The sequence below is a fragment of the Emydura macquarii genome, unplaced genomic scaffold (assembly GCF_026122565.2).
Source record: "Emydura macquarii macquarii isolate MOO-44397 ecotype Brisbane River unplaced genomic scaffold, CSIRO-AGI_Emac_v2 contig_318, whole genome shotgun sequence".
NCBI lineage: Eukaryota > Metazoa > Chordata > Testudines > Chelidae > Emydura > Emydura macquarii.
This window is the reverse complement of record NW_027130455.1, coordinates 2,397,916-2,417,062: the sequence shown is the minus strand read 5'-3', so window position 1 is coordinate 2,417,062 and position 19,147 is coordinate 2,397,916. Positions and strand designations below refer to the sequence as shown.

The 19,147-nt window shown below is 36.7% G+C and overlaps 1 protein-coding gene across 4 annotated transcripts in view; it reads left to right on the top strand.

Moving 5' to 3' along the window:
- The window catches only part of DYNC2H1 (dynein cytoplasmic 2 heavy chain 1), a 410,146-nt gene that overhangs the window by 32,675 nt on the left and 358,324 nt on the right, over positions 1–19,147 (top strand). For all 4 annotated transcript variants that reach the window (XR_010923568.1, XM_067567730.1, XM_067567720.1 and 1 more), the window contains exons 16-34: positions 1,519–1,658; positions 1,745–1,973; positions 2,531–2,658; positions 4,086–4,201; positions 5,507–5,634; positions 6,598–6,747; positions 7,762–7,967; positions 8,596–8,751; positions 8,843–8,957; positions 9,415–9,585; positions 9,753–10,135; positions 10,991–11,123; positions 11,216–11,333; positions 11,752–11,864; positions 11,965–12,084; positions 17,015–17,165; positions 17,945–18,147; positions 18,247–18,429; positions 18,666–18,848. Coding sequence is in view for 3 of the 4 variants with exons in the window: in XM_067567730.1 (XP_067423831.1) it covers positions 1,519–1,658; positions 1,745–1,973; positions 2,531–2,658; positions 4,086–4,201; positions 5,507–5,634; positions 6,598–6,747; positions 7,762–7,967; positions 8,596–8,751; positions 8,843–8,957; positions 9,415–9,585; positions 9,753–10,135; positions 10,991–11,123; positions 11,216–11,333; positions 11,752–11,864; positions 11,965–12,084; positions 17,015–17,165; positions 17,945–18,147; positions 18,247–18,429; positions 18,666–18,848 (3,126 nt within the window). In the remaining variant the exon portion in view is untranslated. The remainder of the gene's footprint in view (positions 1–1,518; positions 1,659–1,744; positions 1,974–2,530; positions 2,659–4,085; positions 4,202–5,506; positions 5,635–6,597; positions 6,748–7,761; positions 7,968–8,595; positions 8,752–8,842; positions 8,958–9,414; positions 9,586–9,752; positions 10,136–10,990; positions 11,124–11,215; positions 11,334–11,751; positions 11,865–11,964; positions 12,085–17,014; positions 17,166–17,944; positions 18,148–18,246; positions 18,430–18,665; positions 18,849–19,147) is intronic.

Below are 19,147 nucleotides of genomic sequence, written 5' to 3'. Positions count from 1 at the left end.
TGGGCATTCGTAGAGCTCTAAAGCATACAGACTATAGACACCAATTTCTCCTGTTCATCTTATTCCATCCAAAATGGCAGAGTCTTAGAGTCTCTAGGTTGCTGCAGGCAAGATGTTAAATTCCTGTACCAGTTGACATGCTATGCATTTCAGAAACCATTCATGGAGAGAATTGGGGTTCCCTTTGCAAGGTACTTAATTACATTATAAGAAACAGTTTGAGCCTCATCCAAGGAAGATTTGCAAAGTGGGTTTCCATTCATCTGCAGAACCATCCTTTAGTAGAAAGGTGCCGCAAATAATTCCTTAAATGACAAAGCTTTTGCTTCATGTGGGGGGGAACCTTCCATTTCTAATTATTATTCTGCTGTAATAATAATTATAATTCTTCTCTGTCCTCTCCTCCCACTTCTGTGAATTGCTGCTCACTACTTCCTATTTATTATGTGTGAGGACTGTGGCTGTGCAGCAGAATAAGAAATTTCTTACCTGATAATTTTCTTTCTGTTAACTTCTCTCCTCATTCAACCCATCTTGGTAGTGTGGTAAATGATCAGAATGTAGTTAGTAACACGTTCACGTTTTTCTCTAAAAGGAGACTTAAACATATAATTGCCTTAAGGTTAGTTGGTTTCTTAATTTATGGAGTGTTTTTATAGCTTTGGAAGAACTTTTCTGGGGCCTTCATTCAAGGATGGGGCTCAGTCCTGGAGACTCCAGCAACAACAGTAGACTGGCTCTGAATTCCACAGGTGAGAGGAATAATCCATTTGTGATGAATGAGGAAAGACAGTCCTAACAGAAAAAGAATTATTACGTAAGAAATTTATCATTCCTTTTGCCCTTTGAAAATTTGCTGCAATAGTGTGATTGTTTTACAAAGTAACTTTTTGAAGTGCACGATATAACTTTAGACTTTCTCACAGTGTAATACAGCAAATTCCAGTGAAATTCTCTTTAATCATTCCTGCTAGTGTGCTTTCTTCCTCCTGTAGAGACTGTCTTCAGTGACTAATGTCCTTGCTTTGAGAGACAAGATCTAAAATATATTTATTAAATAAGGATAATTCTTCAAACCACACAGGATTTCCCAAAACAGATACCTAAAGATAGGCTTCTAAATCGTAGGAACATAGCTATTTCCATACTGGATCAGACCCCTGGCCCATCTAGTCCAATGCCCTGTTTCCAACTGTGGCCAGTACCACATGCTTCCGAGGAAAGTGCAGGTACTTCACAGTAGACAGATGTTGGATAATCTGCTTCCATAAAGATCTCATCCTAACATCTAACAGATATTGTTTTAAGCCCTGAAGCCTGAGATTTTTTATCCCTACCAAACCTCTTTCTTTGTATTAAGTGTTATAATTGTTTTTTCTTATTAGCCATATAAACATCCAGTACCTCTTTGAATCTTACTAAATTCCTGGGCTCAATGACATCTTTTGGGACTGAATTCCAGTCTATTTATGCACTGAGTAAAGGTATGTAAATTAAATAAATTTTATTAAATTTTAGGGTTTCCTTCCACGTGATATGAAAGCCTGGAGACAACACTGGAATCATCAACTCTACAAAGCTCTGGAGCATCAATATCAAATGGGTTTGGAGGCACTCAATGAGAATCTACCAGAAATAAATATTGATTTAACTTACAAGTAAGATATTTTTTCCTGCTGATAAAATATTGTGACTAGAATTTGTCTAAAATATTAATTTTGTTATGGTTTGTTTCACTTTTTAGACAAGGAAGATTACAGTTCAAACCTCCTTTTGAAGAAGTACGAGCTAGATATTACAGAGAAATGAAGAGATTCATCTCCATTCCCAATCAGTTTAGAGGAGTGAATGAGACAGAAGAGGAGTCGATCTTCACTATTATGACTGAAAGAAATGCAAGTGGATTTCTGACTACTTTCAGTAAAGCAGAAGATTTATTCAGAAGACTGGCAGAAGTTTCAAATCAGTTTAAGGTGTGTACAATATTTTGATTGCATCAGACTTTTCATTTTAGACCTAATTACAATTTTTTTCAGAGATGAATCATTTTAGAAGACATGGAACATTGATTTTTGTTAGTCTCTGTGCATTCTGGTTCTGATTTAGCAAAGCACTTAACAAGTGCTTAATTTTAAACATATGAATAAGTCCATCCCTAATCAACAAAGCACTTAAGCACGTGCCTATCTTGAAGCATATGCATAATTCCCATTGAAATCTTAATTTTATGAGAGACTGCTGCCCCTTGTTCAAGGTTTGTTTAACAGTATCATTAAAAAGCATAGTCATGTCATACCAGTCTATGGTTTCTGATTTGAGCACTGACTAATGCAAAATATTTTTGTGCCAACAAGAGAACCTCCAGTTGTTATGGTTAAAATGATTGAATTGAAAGGTACAAAATATTTTTAAAAATGGTAGATTGAGAACATAATAAAAAGAGTAATCTATTTTTTAAAATTAATGTCAAGCAATGATTTATAATCTTTAACGTCTTATTTTCTATGTAATCAAATATAATTTTGAAAAGGAATGGATTATAATTGGACAAGTAGATATGGAAACTCTGGTGGAAAAACATCTTTCTAGTGAACAAGATTGGGAAAAAAACTTTAAAGCATTAAAAGGGAAAGGGAAAGAAGTGGAACGTCTTCCAAGGTACAGTATACCTAAAAATTGTTGTGTATGAACAATGGACTTTTTCACTGGCTATCACTGTAGTATAAATAGTGTAATAGAAATATATTTTATATGAAAAAAATTTGGCAGCGTTTCAGAATTTTTAACATCAGTGTACCTTTATACATTTTTAACTCCTCATTCTTCAGATTAGTGTTACAGAACTTTATGACTTTGAGTCCAATACAACTTCCATTGAAATCACTTGAAAGACTCCCACTGACTTTATGAGAATTGAGTCAAGCCCTTCTAGATTAAGGCCCTATCAAACACATATACCAAGAAAGTGCTTTACAGTTGAATTCACGAAGTACTGTTCCAGTTAATAAGTACTTGGGGACTTTAGGGCCTGACTTTTGCAAACACGTTTGCACATAGGGTTGCCACCTTTTCAATTGCTGGGAACTGGACCCCGGAGGCTTTGCCCCTACCCTGCTTACTTCTTTTCTTCCCACCCCCTGTCACTCGCTGGAGTGTCTCCAGCTCCCTGCCCCGTCCTCCCCCAGCTGCACTCCCTCTGCCTGGGGGCTGGGATGGGAGCTGCTGCAGCCTGACAAGGAGCCTGTCTACAGGTAGGAGGTGGCCCCGGCTGAGCAGGGTCTGGCATTGGTTAATGACCCAGTACCTCCCCCTGCCCTGCGGTGACCGCACTTTTGGTGTCCAGTTTGTACATCTGACCGGACACTGCCAGGACCCCTTTTTGATCAGACTTTCTGGTTGAAAACTGAGCATCTGGCAACCGTAAATGGCACCTGGACATAGAAGCCAAAAACTAGACTGTCTGGATAAAACCTGGATAAGTGGCAACCCTATGCACATGAGTAACTCAGATGCTTAAGTTTTTGTAGGATTAGGCCTTTAGGCTTGATCCCACATTGACATATGCTAGCATGGACCCTTGTACATGTGGATTTCCATTGATGTGAATGCATTGCATGAGTGCAGAAATCTGGGTTAGAAAATACTGTTGCAAGTTAAAGATCTAAAGCCCCGATCCTGCCAGTACTTAAGAAGGTACTTAACATTATGCATGTGTAGTAGCCCCTTTGACTTCAGTGTCACTATTCTTGTGTAAAGTTAAGTTCATGCATAAATATTTGCAGGGTTAGGGTCTTAGCTTGTAATGGCTTCCAGTGAAATTGTACATACAGTGATTGCAGTATTTGAACATTTATGAATAACATAATTGCATATACACACATTAAACCACATTTATTTGTGCACTTCTTTATGAGCAGTTTTTCTTTGTAAAATATTAAGATGTAAAACTATGAAAATATTATTAAAGATAATTAATAAAATATTGAAAGTTACAGTTTTTTAAGTTTATTATATAACATGTATCATAATGAGAATATTGCCTCTAATCTTTTCTCTTTTGGAATCTGTCATATTGAATCTTGAAGCACCATAAAGATAGATTGTTTAATTGTTAATTGCAACCCTGTGAAGACTGTGATTGATGATCTTATTCAGAAGCTGTATGATGTTCTTGTTATATCTTTAAGAAAGTCCATACAAGGTAAATAATTTTGAAATACAATGGTGGTAGGTTGGTTGGTTGGTTTTCTTTTTATTTTGTTGTGTTTGCTAGCATGTAGTAACCATTTTATTTAAAAAAAATTTTTTTTTATCCTGGGGAATACTGAAGTACCAAAGGTACTATGGAGCGAAAGTAGACTGTTTTTAGTTTTCCATTAAGGGCTTGATACAAACGTTCAAAGTAAACGTTTGTTGTTTTTATTGACTTCTTTGGGTTTTGGATAAGATTCTGTAAACTTAATTCGGCCACAACTATTCCAGAAATAACCAAAACTATATGAAATTTCTTGTGTGTTTCTCTTCTAGAGAAGATTTCTTGAAAGTTTGAGGGTAGTGGAGGCTAGGGAATGGACAGAACTCTTGCTCCATCCTTACAATGGGACAGGGGAATGGTATAGGTCAGAAGCAAATTACTGCCCACCTTAGGGCAAGAGGGGTAGGGAACTGTGTCTCAAATGGATGTCCCTGAGGCACAGTGCCTAGTGGTGTTTGTATTTCAATTGTTAGAGTATCATCAAGCGGTTAGGTTGTCTGCAGCCACTGGCTGCAGCCTCCTGAATTTTGCAATGACATAGACTGGGAGAGCTTATTAGAGCTTATTAGCCCTTATTAGTCTTTTTTTAAAACAATAATGGGCTTAGCTTCCAATTATTCCACTCTGGTTCATATTGAGTAGTACCTTACTGAGGGCTAAATTGCATTTTTTAGACATGGCTTTAAGCAAAGCATACTATATAAACTGCATTACCCCAGCAATAAGCCTGTGCTGGCAGCAAATTACATGACAGCTCAGCCATCTTTGCTGTTGTATTTTGGGAGGCAGAGCCAGGTCTCTGCCCATCTCCCATTCCTCCCTGCCCATCTACTATGGGAGAGCAATGACTATGTGCCTAGATCCATAGTTTAGGTATTAGAGCAGAGGTGATTTTTATTCTCTCTTTTTGCCCTGTTATCTGAGTATATATGGTATTTATACAACTTTTATTCCTTTAACATCTGAGTGCCTTATAACCTTTTTTTAAAGATATATGTATCCTCACAACTGCTCTGTGTGGTAGGGAAGTGCTATTATTCCCATTTTATAGCTGGAAAACTGAATTACAAAGTGACTGAGCGGAGCAGGGAATTAAATCTGGGTCTCCAAAGTCACAGGTTAATCCTATAACCACTGGACCATCTTTCATGTAGTCCAAATGACTGTCTAGCACACTTATTTATTTGACTTTCAGACTGATATGGATATTTTTATTTGTAATACATTTGTTTTCCGATATTCTTTACATAGCTCATCTACATGATATTTCTTCATTTCTTACTGATGCCATGGAAGCATTAATAGTTAGGCCCCAGACTGTAGATGAAATTGGAGAAGATAATTTAAAGTATGGAAATTTACAAGAAAAAAAAGCAGAGGTAGGATTTTGTTTGCTCATAGTCAGGAAAATATCTAGGCAATAAGTTTAATCATGTTTTACTATGGCTGAGCAAAATACTTTTCAACATATTATTAGTATAGTTAGTTACTACATTTTTTATTGTTGCTCTTATTGTTTTTCTTGCTTCTTCCTTGTTTTTTTCTGTCATTTATTGTACTATATATTGTACTGGTTCATATCACCACACCTCACCTATACAGCAAATTCAAAAACAGAGTGGTTTCTCAGGACCTCTAAACTATGGCGATAACATTTGGCTTGATTAAATTTTAGTTTAATCTTTAAAAATCCATGCTTCCTTAATATGATGCATATCCATAAGAATTTAGGCCAGGTACCAATAGAAAGCCTAGTGGCAGCTGAGTTTTCTTCTGCAGACCACACCTATGCAGGGAATGAACTCACTAGGAAGGTGAGCCAAGGTTCTGAGAGGGAGAGAGAGAAAGACAGAGAACAGTATTGCAGGGCTTTGCTACTTAAAAAATTACATTTTAAAAAAATGATGGGAGGATCACTTCCCCTTTACATTTACTACTGCATATAAGAAATTTGGATAGATTTGATTCTGCTGAAGTGATTGGCAGTGAAGTATTTAACAATATTTACATTGAATTGTCATTATTAGTCTTCAGCACCAAACACCTCATTGCAATGAATGGGCACTTGACCCTGTGCCTGTGAGGAGTCCAATTGACTTCTTTGGTGTAAGCCTTCACATGTATGGATCAGACTTTTGACCTATAATTGCTCTGTATTGTCTCCTCTGTTTTCCTTCATCTAGTGTTTTACTCTGATAAATATCAGTAGAATTACAAAGATAAAAATATATATAAATATCCTTGACTAATAATTATTGTCTTTATTGCAAGAAAGTTTGCATAAAATACTGCACTTTATAGAAATTCTTTCATATATATATGAAATATCTTTTCAACTTTAGGTTTTTCTTCTGTTTCAAGAAGCTGAAGATAAAAACAAGCTTTTGCGGACTGTGGCTGGTGGGGGTTTAGACACAATCAGCAACCTGAGAGCTATGTGGGATAAATTTGAATTAATGATGGAAAGTCATCAACTTATGATTAAAGAGCAGGTGAGAATGAAAGTTTAGTAATTCACTCAAATGCACTGATCTCATTTTGACTTAGTCGGAAGACACATTTTTTTCTCCTGTATTAAAAACCCCCCTAAAACTGCTGCAGTTCAGTACTGGCACCAAGGTTAGTGGCATGAGTAAGTGGCTTTATAGCAAGAACATCTAAACTATTGAAGAGATTACTAGCATCAGGAGATACTGTTGTAGGCCCAGTCCTGAAATGAGCTTTATGTTGTTGGATCTCTGCTCCCCTAAAGAGTACCAATGAAGTCAGCTAGGGTACTCTGCAGGTGCAAGAGCTCATTGTAAAATCCCGGCTATGTTAAATACCTCACTTCATTGGTTTCTGTTTATTAAATGAAATGAAAAGAATATAGTAGTTAAAAATGACTATGTTTGTCAGCTTTACCATGTTACTAAAAATATTATTAATACTGTTGCATAATGTTTTTAATTTTTCTGAAAGTCCCTGCTAAATGTTATGGCCCCAATCCTGCAATGGGCAACATGCAGGTGGACTGTTTGAGTCAATGGGGCTCAGTATAGGCACAGTAATTTTCCTGTGTGCTGCTGATTCCAGGATCATCACTTATATTCTGAACGTGAAGATGGTTTAAAACATTATAATTATTGTCTATTTATTACCACTAAGGCCTCTTATAAAAATGTGGTTATACAGAAAAACTGTTTATCAGACCAAGGTAGCTGACAAACTAGGGAGAAGCAGATGTAAATAGTATGTGTAATTACTGTGAATATAAAATTACATAATATAAGATCAGGAAATGCATATCCATACCAGATTCTCTAAAACTTTGAAGTCTTTTAAAGTGAAGAGTAAAAAAAATAGTACCCCTTTTTTGAAAAAAATAGAGGCATAAAGAATAGCTATTTCATGAAATGTTTAACAAGTTGAAACACTGTTGGTTATTTTGATCTTGACTAGATATATATTGTATGCAAATTACTGAAGGAATAGATTTTATTTTTTTAAAACTTTTTTGTTTGTAGATTGAAGTGATGAAAGGAAATGTGATGTCAAGTGTTAATGTGTATCTTCAAGAACTAGAGAAGTTTAAAGCTCGATGGGATCAGCTAAAGCCCAGTGATGATATCATTGAAACAGGTCATCAGGATATGCTTGAGAAAAGTGCTCAGATCATAAAGGAAAAGAAAATTGAGTTTGATGAACTTGAAGCCACAAAGAAAAAACTGATGTATGTGTATTTCTTTGTATATATCATTTTATGGATGTTCTGCAGTAAATCATGCAGCTGCAGCTTTTGCTGGATCAGAAAATATAAGCTAATAGTTAACTAAATATGAACACAACAGATAATTTAATAAATCGTATTTTCATTGTATTTCAATGTATTGTTTAATTTTCAGGGATTGAATTAATTGTTTTATATAACTTGACTCTTCTGAACTGATGCTTGTGAAGTGGAAGTTTCTGAAAATCTTTTAGGCTTTGAAACAACTGAATCTATGCATTAAATGGCATGTGGTTCTATATAGGGTACTACTTGTAGAAAAAAACAATTAAAGATGATTGATTTTTTTCTTTAAGTTTTTGGGAGACAAATTAATACACTTTTCTTAATACAAAGGAATTAAAATCTATGGAGAAGAAAGCTGTGAGTGCTAGGAAAGACCATTGCATATGACAGTTGTCTCTTATGCTATTTTGTTTTTCTGCTTGGGGAATGCAACAAAATGTGTTCTGCTGTACAGTCAAATCAATGTATTTACTCACGTAGGTAAAGTTAAGCATGTATGACAGCATGTCCAGGATCACAGCTTCAATATGCAATATTATAACAATGCAATGATCTTTTTATTCAGCGAGGATTGCCATCATTTTGAATTAGAAGAGCCTGATTTCTCTTTCGCAAAAGCTGTCTGTAGAGATATTGAGAGCTGTGCAGAAGTGTGGGCACTATATGAAGAGTTTCATCAAGGTTTTCAGGAAAAAGCCAAAGAAGACTGGATTACTTTTAGGTCTGATTTTGTTTTTAAACTTTTATGCATGATTATTAGTTATTGCAGTACTGTGTTATTGTGCTCCTTTTAAAATTTAATTTTTGTACAGGAGTAGGACTTACCTGTTTGAGGAATTCTTGTTGAACTGGCATGACAAGCTGAGGAAGATGGAAGAACATACGCTAATGACTGTGAAGTTGCAAAAAGAAGTGGACAAATACAAAGTAAAACCCTCATTATACATGGGGAAATTAAAGCAAAATGCTTTCTGATGTTATTGTTTGCTTCACTCTCTGTATATTTACATGTAGGTCTGTTTGTGTATTAAAGTGAGCCTTAAGGATATTTGTGTTCAACAAAATATCTCCTACAACTATTTTTGAGCATATCACTCATTTCAATGTACATTTGAGCTGCTTTCAGTGAACGGGACAATCATTACAGTTTTTATCAATGTGTTTGAGACACATTTAGTAATAAGACAACCGTAATGGCATAGTACCAAACATTAACATTAGTTTATTCAAAATACAATACAGATCTCAATTTAAACAGATTTATTTTCAATACATAGTGGGAAAAATATATTTTGATATATTTTGAAAGTATATAACTTTAGAACTGAACAGATATAGTTATTGTAAAAACTTGGTATATTTCAGTTTGCATTATTTCTCATAGATGACACTTCCTGTCTTGAAATATGTTAGAGGAGAACACCTGTCTCCAGATCATTGGCTGGATCTTTTTCGTCTTCTTGGTCTCCCTAGAGGCACTAGTTTAGAGAATTTGTTGTTTGGAGATCTGCTCAAAGTGGCAGATGTAATTGTAGAAAAAGCAGCAGAACTTAAGGTATGAATTCTTTCACAAGTAATGCTATTAATTTTTTATTCCATATGTTTTATATTTTTATTCCTTTTTGAAAACTGTAGTTATGTATTTTTCCAGTAAAACTGTTTTCCTCTGTTCATTTCTGTTATATAAGTAGTAATTTCTTTGTGTTTTATGTTTTAAAATAGGATTTGAATAGTCGGGCCCAAGGTGAAGTCACAATCAGAGAGGCCTTACGTGAGCTTGAGCTCTGGGGTGTTGGAGCAGTCTTTACATTAACAGATTATGAAGACAGTCAGAGCAGGACTATCAAGCTGATTAAAGACTGGAAAGACATAGTCAACCAGGTTGGAGATAATCGCTGTCTTCTTCAGTCCCTAAAGGACTCTCCATATTACAAAGGGTTTGAGGATAAAGTATCTATTTGGGAAAAAAAACTTGCTGAGCTGGATGAGTACTTGCAGAATTTAAACCAGATTCAAAGGAAGTGGGTGTATTTGGAACCCATTTTTGGTCGCGGAGCTCTACCCAAAGAGCAGGCACGCTTTAACAGAGTTGATGAAGATTTCAGGTCAGTGTTATTAAACACAACTTTATTTTGTGCTTCACACAGCTGTAAGCCAAGATTCAAAATTAATTAATACAAAATGAACAGGCAGAGACTGTACAGGGAGATAAAGGTATACATAAGGATTTCAGCAAAGGTTGAATTGAGGCAAAGCTATAGACAGAATCAGTGTTGCAGATGGGATGATAGACAGATTTATTGACATGGGGTATGTGGAAAGACAAGGAAGGTTCTTAGTCAAGTGTGATGGCCAGGGTTATGAAGATGCAGACAAATAGAAGGTTTTATCTGAGAAAGGAATTAGAGGAGATGTAGTTGGATTTTGAAAAATAATTTCTTACCGAGGAGAAACAGTTTTCTTTCCAAAAAATTACACTGAAGGAATTTGAGATGAAACAACAAGTTTATTTGATCAAGATGTGCAGAAAAGATGAACAGGTAGTGGTCTTTAGAGGTGTCCAAAGATACACACAAATGAGTTTCTTTAGTTTAGATATGGTAGTTGAGGTTAGAAAGAGAGCTGAAATGATTGAGAGATTGAGGCACTCAGAAGAAAATGGTCAAAAATTTAACTTTGTAGGACTTCTTGGATAAAGGGCTCTTGATGTAAAGGAAGGGTTATGATCAGAAACAATATGATAGCTATAATAGGAGTAGAATCATGACAGACTTAGCTAACGTTTAACTGGAAGAAAATTGACATAAATGTTGGAATTTTTACATTCAGATATTGACTGCTGAATATTCAATATTATTTATCTGTGCCTTCATTTTTAATCACATATTAATATAGATATATATTCAGACAAAACGCTGTGGTAGATTTACAAATAATTAAGATTACTTTTTTTTTTAAAGGTCCATAATGATAGATATCAAGAGGGACAATCGAATAACATCACTGAATGCTCGGACAGGAATGAGGAATGCCTTGATTACCATACTTGACCAGCTTCAGAGATGTCAAAAATCCTTGAATGAGTTTCTGGAGGTATAACTTTTTATCTTAATATATAATTCTATAAAAAGGCAATACTTTAGCACTTAAAACAACAAAAATATATATTTTTTGTTTTTTAACAGGAGAAGCGTTCAGCATTCCCTAGATTCTATTTCATTGGAGATGACGATCTATTAGAAATCTTGGGACAGTCCACTAACCCTTCTGTTATTCAGTCTCACCTTAAGAAACTTTTTGCTGGTAAACTAAATTAGTATTTTCATAATGCATTAGTCATCATTTGTAAAATGTACTTATTTAGAAGTAAATTGATTTGATGCTGAAGAGCCTATTCTAGAAATCATTTCTTTATTTTCTGTTACCATAATGTAGTTTAGAAAAGAAAAAATGTTTTTGATATTTCACCATTTGTTTGGCAAAAAAAGAAAAAGTATTTCAAAATATCTTTCTGAGGGACTTTTACCTTCATCTATTTAATTAACATAAATGTTGTTATATTACATGTCAAACATGTATTGATTTAACTTTTTTGACTATTTCCCAAGTAACTGCTCTTTCAAGAAGCAAATGTTTAAGAATTCTGCAGTAAATCATCTAGATTGTATTTAATCGCTTGCTGACCTTAATTAAAAATATAATTTTATTTTCTGTTTAACAGGCATTAATAGTGTGAGCTTTGATGGGGACTTTAAAAACATAATAGCAATGAAATCTTTAGAGGGAGAAGTTGTGCCTTTTAAAAATAAAATTCTTCTGTCAAGTGATGTTGAGGTAAGAGAACAGTGTCCAAATATAATACCAGGAATTGTAGTAAATATGTTTGCTGTGTGATTTTTGATTATTTTTCTCCCATCTATATTTTATTTTCCAGGTTTGGCTAAATCATTTGGCTTTGGAGATGAAGGACACATTGAAACAATTATTGCTTGACTGTGTTACTGCTGGAAGACGTTCACAAGGTTCTATTGATCCATCACTCTTTCCTTCACAGGTAGTGGGTGATAAAGTGGCATCTTGATATAGTCTCAGCATTGCAATATAACCCAATTTCTGAATGGTTTTAAGGACAGATCTGCTTTGGAATTATATATGGGCTTGAAAATCAGTTTATTTGCTGTATGCCTTGATTTTTGATAGACAAAAATTGCTCAGAATGTGCAATGTTATAAGCATATGTAGAATAGTACTCTCTGCTCACTTGGGGGACTGATTCAGTGCCCATTTATAGACTCAGGGACTTTAAGGTCAGAAGGGACCATTATGGTCATCTAGTCTGACCTCCTGCACAATGCAGGCCACAGAACCTCACCCACCCACTCCTGTAATAGACCCCTAATCTAAGACTGAGTTACTGAAGTTCTTAAATAATGGTTTAAAGATTTCAAGTACAGAGAATCCACCAGCAAGTGATGCATGCCCCATGCTGCAGAGAAAGGTGAAAAATCTCCAGTGTCTCTGCCAATCTGCACTGGGGGAAAATTCCTTCCCAACCCCAAATATGGCGATAAACTAAGCCCTGAGCATGTGGGCAAGACTCACCAGCCAGACACCCGGAAAGAATTATCTGTAGTAACTCAGAACCCACCACATCTAACATGCCATCACATGCCACTGAGCATATTTACTGTTAGTAGTCAAAAATCAGATACTTGCCAAATTAGGCTGTCCCATCATACCATCCCCTCCATAAACTTATTAAGCTCTTGAAGCCAGCTAGGTGTCTTGCCCCCACTGCTCCCCTTGGAAGGCTGTTCCAGAACTTCACTCCCGTGATGGTTAGAAACCTTCATCTAATTTCAAGTCTAAACTTCCTGATGGCCAGTTTATATCCATTAGTTCTTGTGTCCACATTGGTGCTGACCTTAAATAATTCCTCTCCCTCCCTGCTATTTATCCCTCTGATGTATTTATAGAGAGCAATCATATCTCCCCTCAGCCTTTTTTTGGTTAGGCTAAACAAGCCAAGCTCTTTGAGTCTCCTCTTATAAGACATGTTTTCTTTTCTTTGGATCATCCTAGTAGCCCTTCTCTGCACCTGTTCCAGTTTGAATTAATCTTTCTTAAACATGGGAGATGAGAACTGCACACAGTATTCCATATGAAGTCTCACCAGCGCCTTGTATAACAGTACTAACACTTCCCTATCTCTACTGGAAATACCTTGCCTGATGCATTCTAGGACCGCATTAGCTTTTTTCACAGCCATATAACATTGGCAGCTCATTGTCATCCTGTGATCAACCAATTTGCCCAGATCCTTCTCCTCCTCTGTCACTTCCCACTGATGTGTCCCCAGTTAATAGCAAAATTCTTGTTATTAGTCTCTAAATGCATGACCTTGCACTTTCCTCTATTAAATTTCATCCTATTTCTATTATTCCAGTTTACAAGGTCATCCAGATCTTCTTATGTGATATCCTGGTCCTTCTCTGTATTAGCAATACCTCCCAACTTTGTGTCAATGGGATTCTTTCCACTGATTTCAAATGATGTTAAATCGGGTCCAGAGCTATCAAAAATCAGTGGTGCAGGAACTGTTTCCTGCTATTGATTCAAAACAGCATTATTAGAATAGTTTTTGAAGTTCATGCATAACTTGGGTAGAAAATGCTAGTAAAAGAAAATGATTGGTAGCAAAAAACATAATATAAGCTCTAGTTAACCCCATTAATTTGAATTTATATTGCTTGAATCAAACCTGGCTTCATAAATATTTGCAAATAATAAATAAAATGTCTTTTAAATATAAATGTCATAGACACTGAGAAGGTATATTCATTCAGACTAGCCTTTTGTAATGATTTAGGCCATGATCCTGCCAACTGATATGTGTGGGCAGACCCTTGAGCCTATATGAAGCCCCATTGACTTTAGTGGGGTCCACGTGGGTTCAGGGAGCTGCCTCCGTGGGCTTCTTAGGTGAAATAAGCCTTCTTCGAGTGATGTCTCTGCGGGTGCTCCACTTTAGGTGTTCGTGCTCTCCTGTGCTCGTAATTGGAGATTTGTAATAGTGGTGCGCCGGTTGGGTTGCACATGCATGGTCCCTGTCTCATGCCGGTTTAGGGGTTATATGGCACTGTGCGACCAAGTTGCGGGATCCTCCAGTACTGTGGGTACCGCGAGACCCTAAGTGGGCTAACTCCAGTATCAGCATTAAAGAGAAACAAAAATCCCATATCTTGGTACCGATGGAGCCGACGAGGTGCTCGGCACCCAATGACTTCACAACACTGAAGACCATGCTGCCCCTTCTGTCATGGTGCGTGCAACCTACAATCACTGCATAATCCTTGGTACTGACTTTCAGCCATTCCACGGTACTGACTTTAGCGGTGCCGAAGGAATTCCTGCACCATAAAGACTGAATGGTCACCTCAACACCCCAGTCTCCCATCCTCAGTACTGAGATCATCCTGGTATAAACAGTACCGAGAACCATCACCAGTCCACCTCGATCAGCTCCACCATTTTTGAGCGATGACAAGGATGCACCTGAGAAAGAAATATATTCTTCTCACCAGTCTTCTCTAATCCACGTGCCCACCAGACATGATCCACCATCATGCAGGGCTTATCATACTGGACCCAAAGAAGGACACTGGTACGGGTAGCCATGAATGCCACCGAAGCCCTTTCCACTACAATGGGCTCATTGGAATCCATGGGCCCAGTACCCACCACAACACTACAACCCCCCCAGCCCACCCAGGATGAGCACACAACACTTGTTGTCACAGTCGGTAACAGGACCATCGAAACCCACTGAGGACGTGGCTGAAGAGGAAGAACAGACCTCAGACCAGGAGATGGCTCAAATAGTACATTTTTCCTCATCTTCCTCTGATGACACCATTATGCCACTCCCTCCCAATATGGGTGATGATTTTAAACAATTTCAGGACTTATATCAGAAAATCACTAGTTCTCTGAATATATCCTTAGAAGAGGTCCAGGAAACACAATATGAACTACTGAACATCTTAAAGAGGACCACTTCATCCAAGAGTGCCTTGCCCAGGAATAGTGCCATTATGGAACCTGTCAAAACAATTTAGCAGACCCCCGCAATGATTCCACCAACTTGCAAGAAGTCTCACAAAAAATGCTATTGTGCTGGTAAAGGGAACGGAAGTTTTATTCTCTCATCCTGCACCAAATTCCCTGGTGGTGGATGCAATCCATGGACGGGACAGACAACAGCATCCCAAAAATATGCCACATGACAAGGACTGGAAGAGTCTTGACCTCTTTGGCTGTAAACCCTATTCCTCGGCGACTTTACATCTCAGAATTGCCAACTAAGAAGCACTGCTGGCAAAATATGACCATAATAACTACACCAAACTCTCGGAGTTTATGGAATTTATTCCCGACGTGGAAAAAAAACAGTTTAGGTCCCTTATTTCAGAAGGGCACCTTATATCCAGAACAGCGTTACAGGCTGCCCTAGACTCAGCAGACACGGCTGCAAGATCAATAGCTACTGCAGTAGTCATGAGGAGAACATCCTGGCTCCTTCTGTCTGGATTTCCCAGAGAAATCCAATCAGTGATGGAGGATCTTCTGTTTGGAGGTCCAAAGCTTTTTGTCACTGAAACAGATGTGTCCCTTCACATATTGAAGGACTGTAGGGCAATGTTGAGATTCTTGGAGGCACCTGGAACAAAGAGAAGACAGGGAAACTATAAAAAGATTCCAGGCCACTTCCTACGCACAACATAGACAATACAAACGTCAAGGCTGCAAACAGAAGCCTGCGAGGAGATGACATCCTCCTCCTCCTCAAATCACCACGTCTCAACAATCGATATCCAGATAGCAAATTTGAAACATTGGTTGAAGGCTCAAGAACCTCATATTTTCTAATGCTGGAGCCATCTACTATCTCTCAATCATTTGGAGATTGTCTGATTCCCTTTTACTCAATCTGGCAAACCGTCACAATAGACAGATGACTATTAGAGATAGTTGAGAATGGATATTCCATCCCTTTTACTTCCACCCCCTTACATACTCTCCTTCCCCATCCCTCTTCAGGGACCCCTCTCACAAACATCTACTGCGTCAAGAGGTAAACCACCTCATACACTTGGGAACAGTAGAGCTAGTACCAACAAAATGCAGATGGAAGGCCTTGTATTCACATTATTTCCTCACACAGAAAAAAACAGGAGGGTGGAGATCCATTCTCGATCTACAACAACTCAATCAGTTCATGAAAACTCAACATTTCAAATTCAAGCTATAGAGGCTTATGCTTTCGTGGAGTAAGTGCCTGGTTTAATCCCCAGTTTTGGCCAAGATGATGATCCTCTGCTCTTCTGATTTTACTAAGCTCCTCACTCTGGGCATGTGTTTCAGAGGGCATTGAGTGTGAATAAGGGGAGAATAGTGTACTGGCTGTGAGTAGCTCTCTTTCACCTCTAGCGTATTTTTCAGGAGTGGAGAGGAAGGAAGGAGATAGATACACAGATTTACAAAGTATTAGTGAAATGAGTGAAATGAATCCACATTTTTTCTAGTCCTGAACTAGTTTTTCTAGTTGTTCTTCAGTACTGTGAAGAACTCCCTCAAGCATTAAGTTTAGCTGAAACATCACAGCTCAGACAATAGGCTGCTATAGTGAATGTACAGTAATTATAAGATAGCACCTGAGGCAATAGCTATACTAAATTATTTTGTAGCTGTTTGCTAAATTTTAGTAAGTTAAAATAAAATTCTATTTGCTTGGGAGCACCTTTAGAGTAACTAAGGTGTTTTTTTTTTACAGGGATAGTGGAGTCTTGGTATGATAAAATTTAATACACTAAAAGATTTATTTAAACAGTCAACTTTCATAAGAATTTATAAATGAGGTGAAAATCTTTTGTTCTTCGTGGTTTCTTATTTTTAGAACTTTACTTTAATCTTTCTGTCAATAGATTCTTTCCTTGGCAGAACAAATTCAGTTCACTGAAGATGTTGAAACTGCTATCAAAGAGCATAACCTGCAGCAGATAGAGTTAGAACTCATGGCTAAACTGGAGCATTATACCAGCATAGATACTAGTATGGAAGATCCAGGGAGAGCAGGTATGAAAAATGATCATAAATATATAATTAGTTTAAATAAATTTAAGGTTTTAAGCACTTCTGAGCTAGAAATTATATTGAGTGACCTATCAGTAATGGCCTGGTTTGGGATATTTAATATTTCACAGTGAATGTCCTTTCTTTTCCAGGTGTTTATTCTATATTAAATGTTATTATGTAGTTTGAATCTGTTTCCTTTTTAATTTTATCCACTTCCTTGATGCTTTTGTCATTTAATATATTTACTAATAATTTGTCATCACAAAATCTGGTTCTCCATTGTTGTCTTCATCCACTGATCTCCACTCTAGCATTATGTTTCACTGGAACTGGCCTGATATCACTGGATAGACTGGTACCAAGTCAAGACATTCTCTATAAGCCCAAGTGTATTTTTTCCCTTGGAATATGATTTTTGATTGGATACTGGAGTTATTTCTTGAATTAAATGTGACACCAGAAGCCCATAAAGCACCAATATGATGTGCAGATTGTAATGTGTACTGTCTATCAATATTTATCCTTCTGCATCTGGTCACTCTGCTGAATTCTAGATTAAAATTTATTGGCTGTTAACCTTTTACCTAGTAACTATATCAGCATCTCATTTGTATGTTGATTACTTTAGTTTTTTTTTTAACTATTTCCTTATTTTTCGCCACTGTAAATGAGATTTAAATCAGACCTCTTGATTGTAAACAGCAACATAAACTACTTGAAAGTGGCTAAGAGACAATCTTCTTTATGATGTTTTTCTGAATAATTTTATTTATTTACAGAATCTGGAATCCTTGAGCTGAAGCTTAAAGCACTGATTCTTGATATTATTCATAACATTGATGTGGTGAAGCAGCTAAATCAAGCCCAGATTAATAGTGCTGATGACTGGGCTTGGAAGAAACAACTCAGATTCTATCTGAAAGACCAAAAATGCTACATTCAAATGGTAGATGCTGAGCTCCAGTATACGTATGAATATCAGGTATGGTGTTTTTTAATTCTATATTTGCTGAATGAAATACTAACTTATCGACCTTTTTTCTGTGTATTAATCCATACAATATATTTTTTGTTTCTACAGGGCAATTCCCCGAAACTTGTTTATACACCATTGACAGATAAGTGCTACCTAACTCTTACTCAAGCTATGAAGATGGGCCTTGGAGGAAATCCCTATGGCCCAGCTGGAACTGGAAAAACAGAATCAGTAAAGGCTTTGGGTGGATTACTTGGAAGACAAGTTTTAGTTTTTAATTGTGATGAGGTGAAGTAATATACATATTTATATATGTTAGGAGATGTGTATCTATGCAATATGGATTTAAAGAACAATTTTAAACAATCTAGTGTAATTTAACAGTTTTTTATTTGTAATCAAGTAGAAATTTGAGAACCTTTGCAATGGCAGTCAGAGACCTCTTACCTGAAGTAGAAAGAACATCTTTATTGATTGCTTTCAGGGTATTTACCATATAAATAATGTTCTCTTCTTATTTTAAGGGCATTGATGTGAAGTCGATGGGGCGTATTTTTGTTGGTTTGGTGAAGTGTGGTGCCTGGGGATGTTTTGACGAGTTCAATAGGCTGGAGGAGGCAGTATTGTCTGCAGTATCCATGCAGATACAGACAATTCAGCATGCTTTGAAGAAGCATAGACCTGTATGTGAACTACTTGGCAAGGAGGTATAGAACAGCATGTTATTTTTTGTTTTTGCTGAAAACTGTTCAAATATTGTCACTATTATTAAGTGTCTTCTAAATCTCTGTGAACCCTTGTATTATTAAAAAGTAATCCATTTTTAGGTCCAATATTATATAAATACCATATACATCAAGTAAATCTTTGCCCAACATTTCTAATGTTCTTTTATAGAGACACAAGGTGGAAGAGGTAATATCTTTTATTGGACCAACTTCTGTTGGTGAGCGAGACAAGCTTTCAAGCTACACAGAGCTCTTCCTCAGGTCTGGGAAAGGTACTC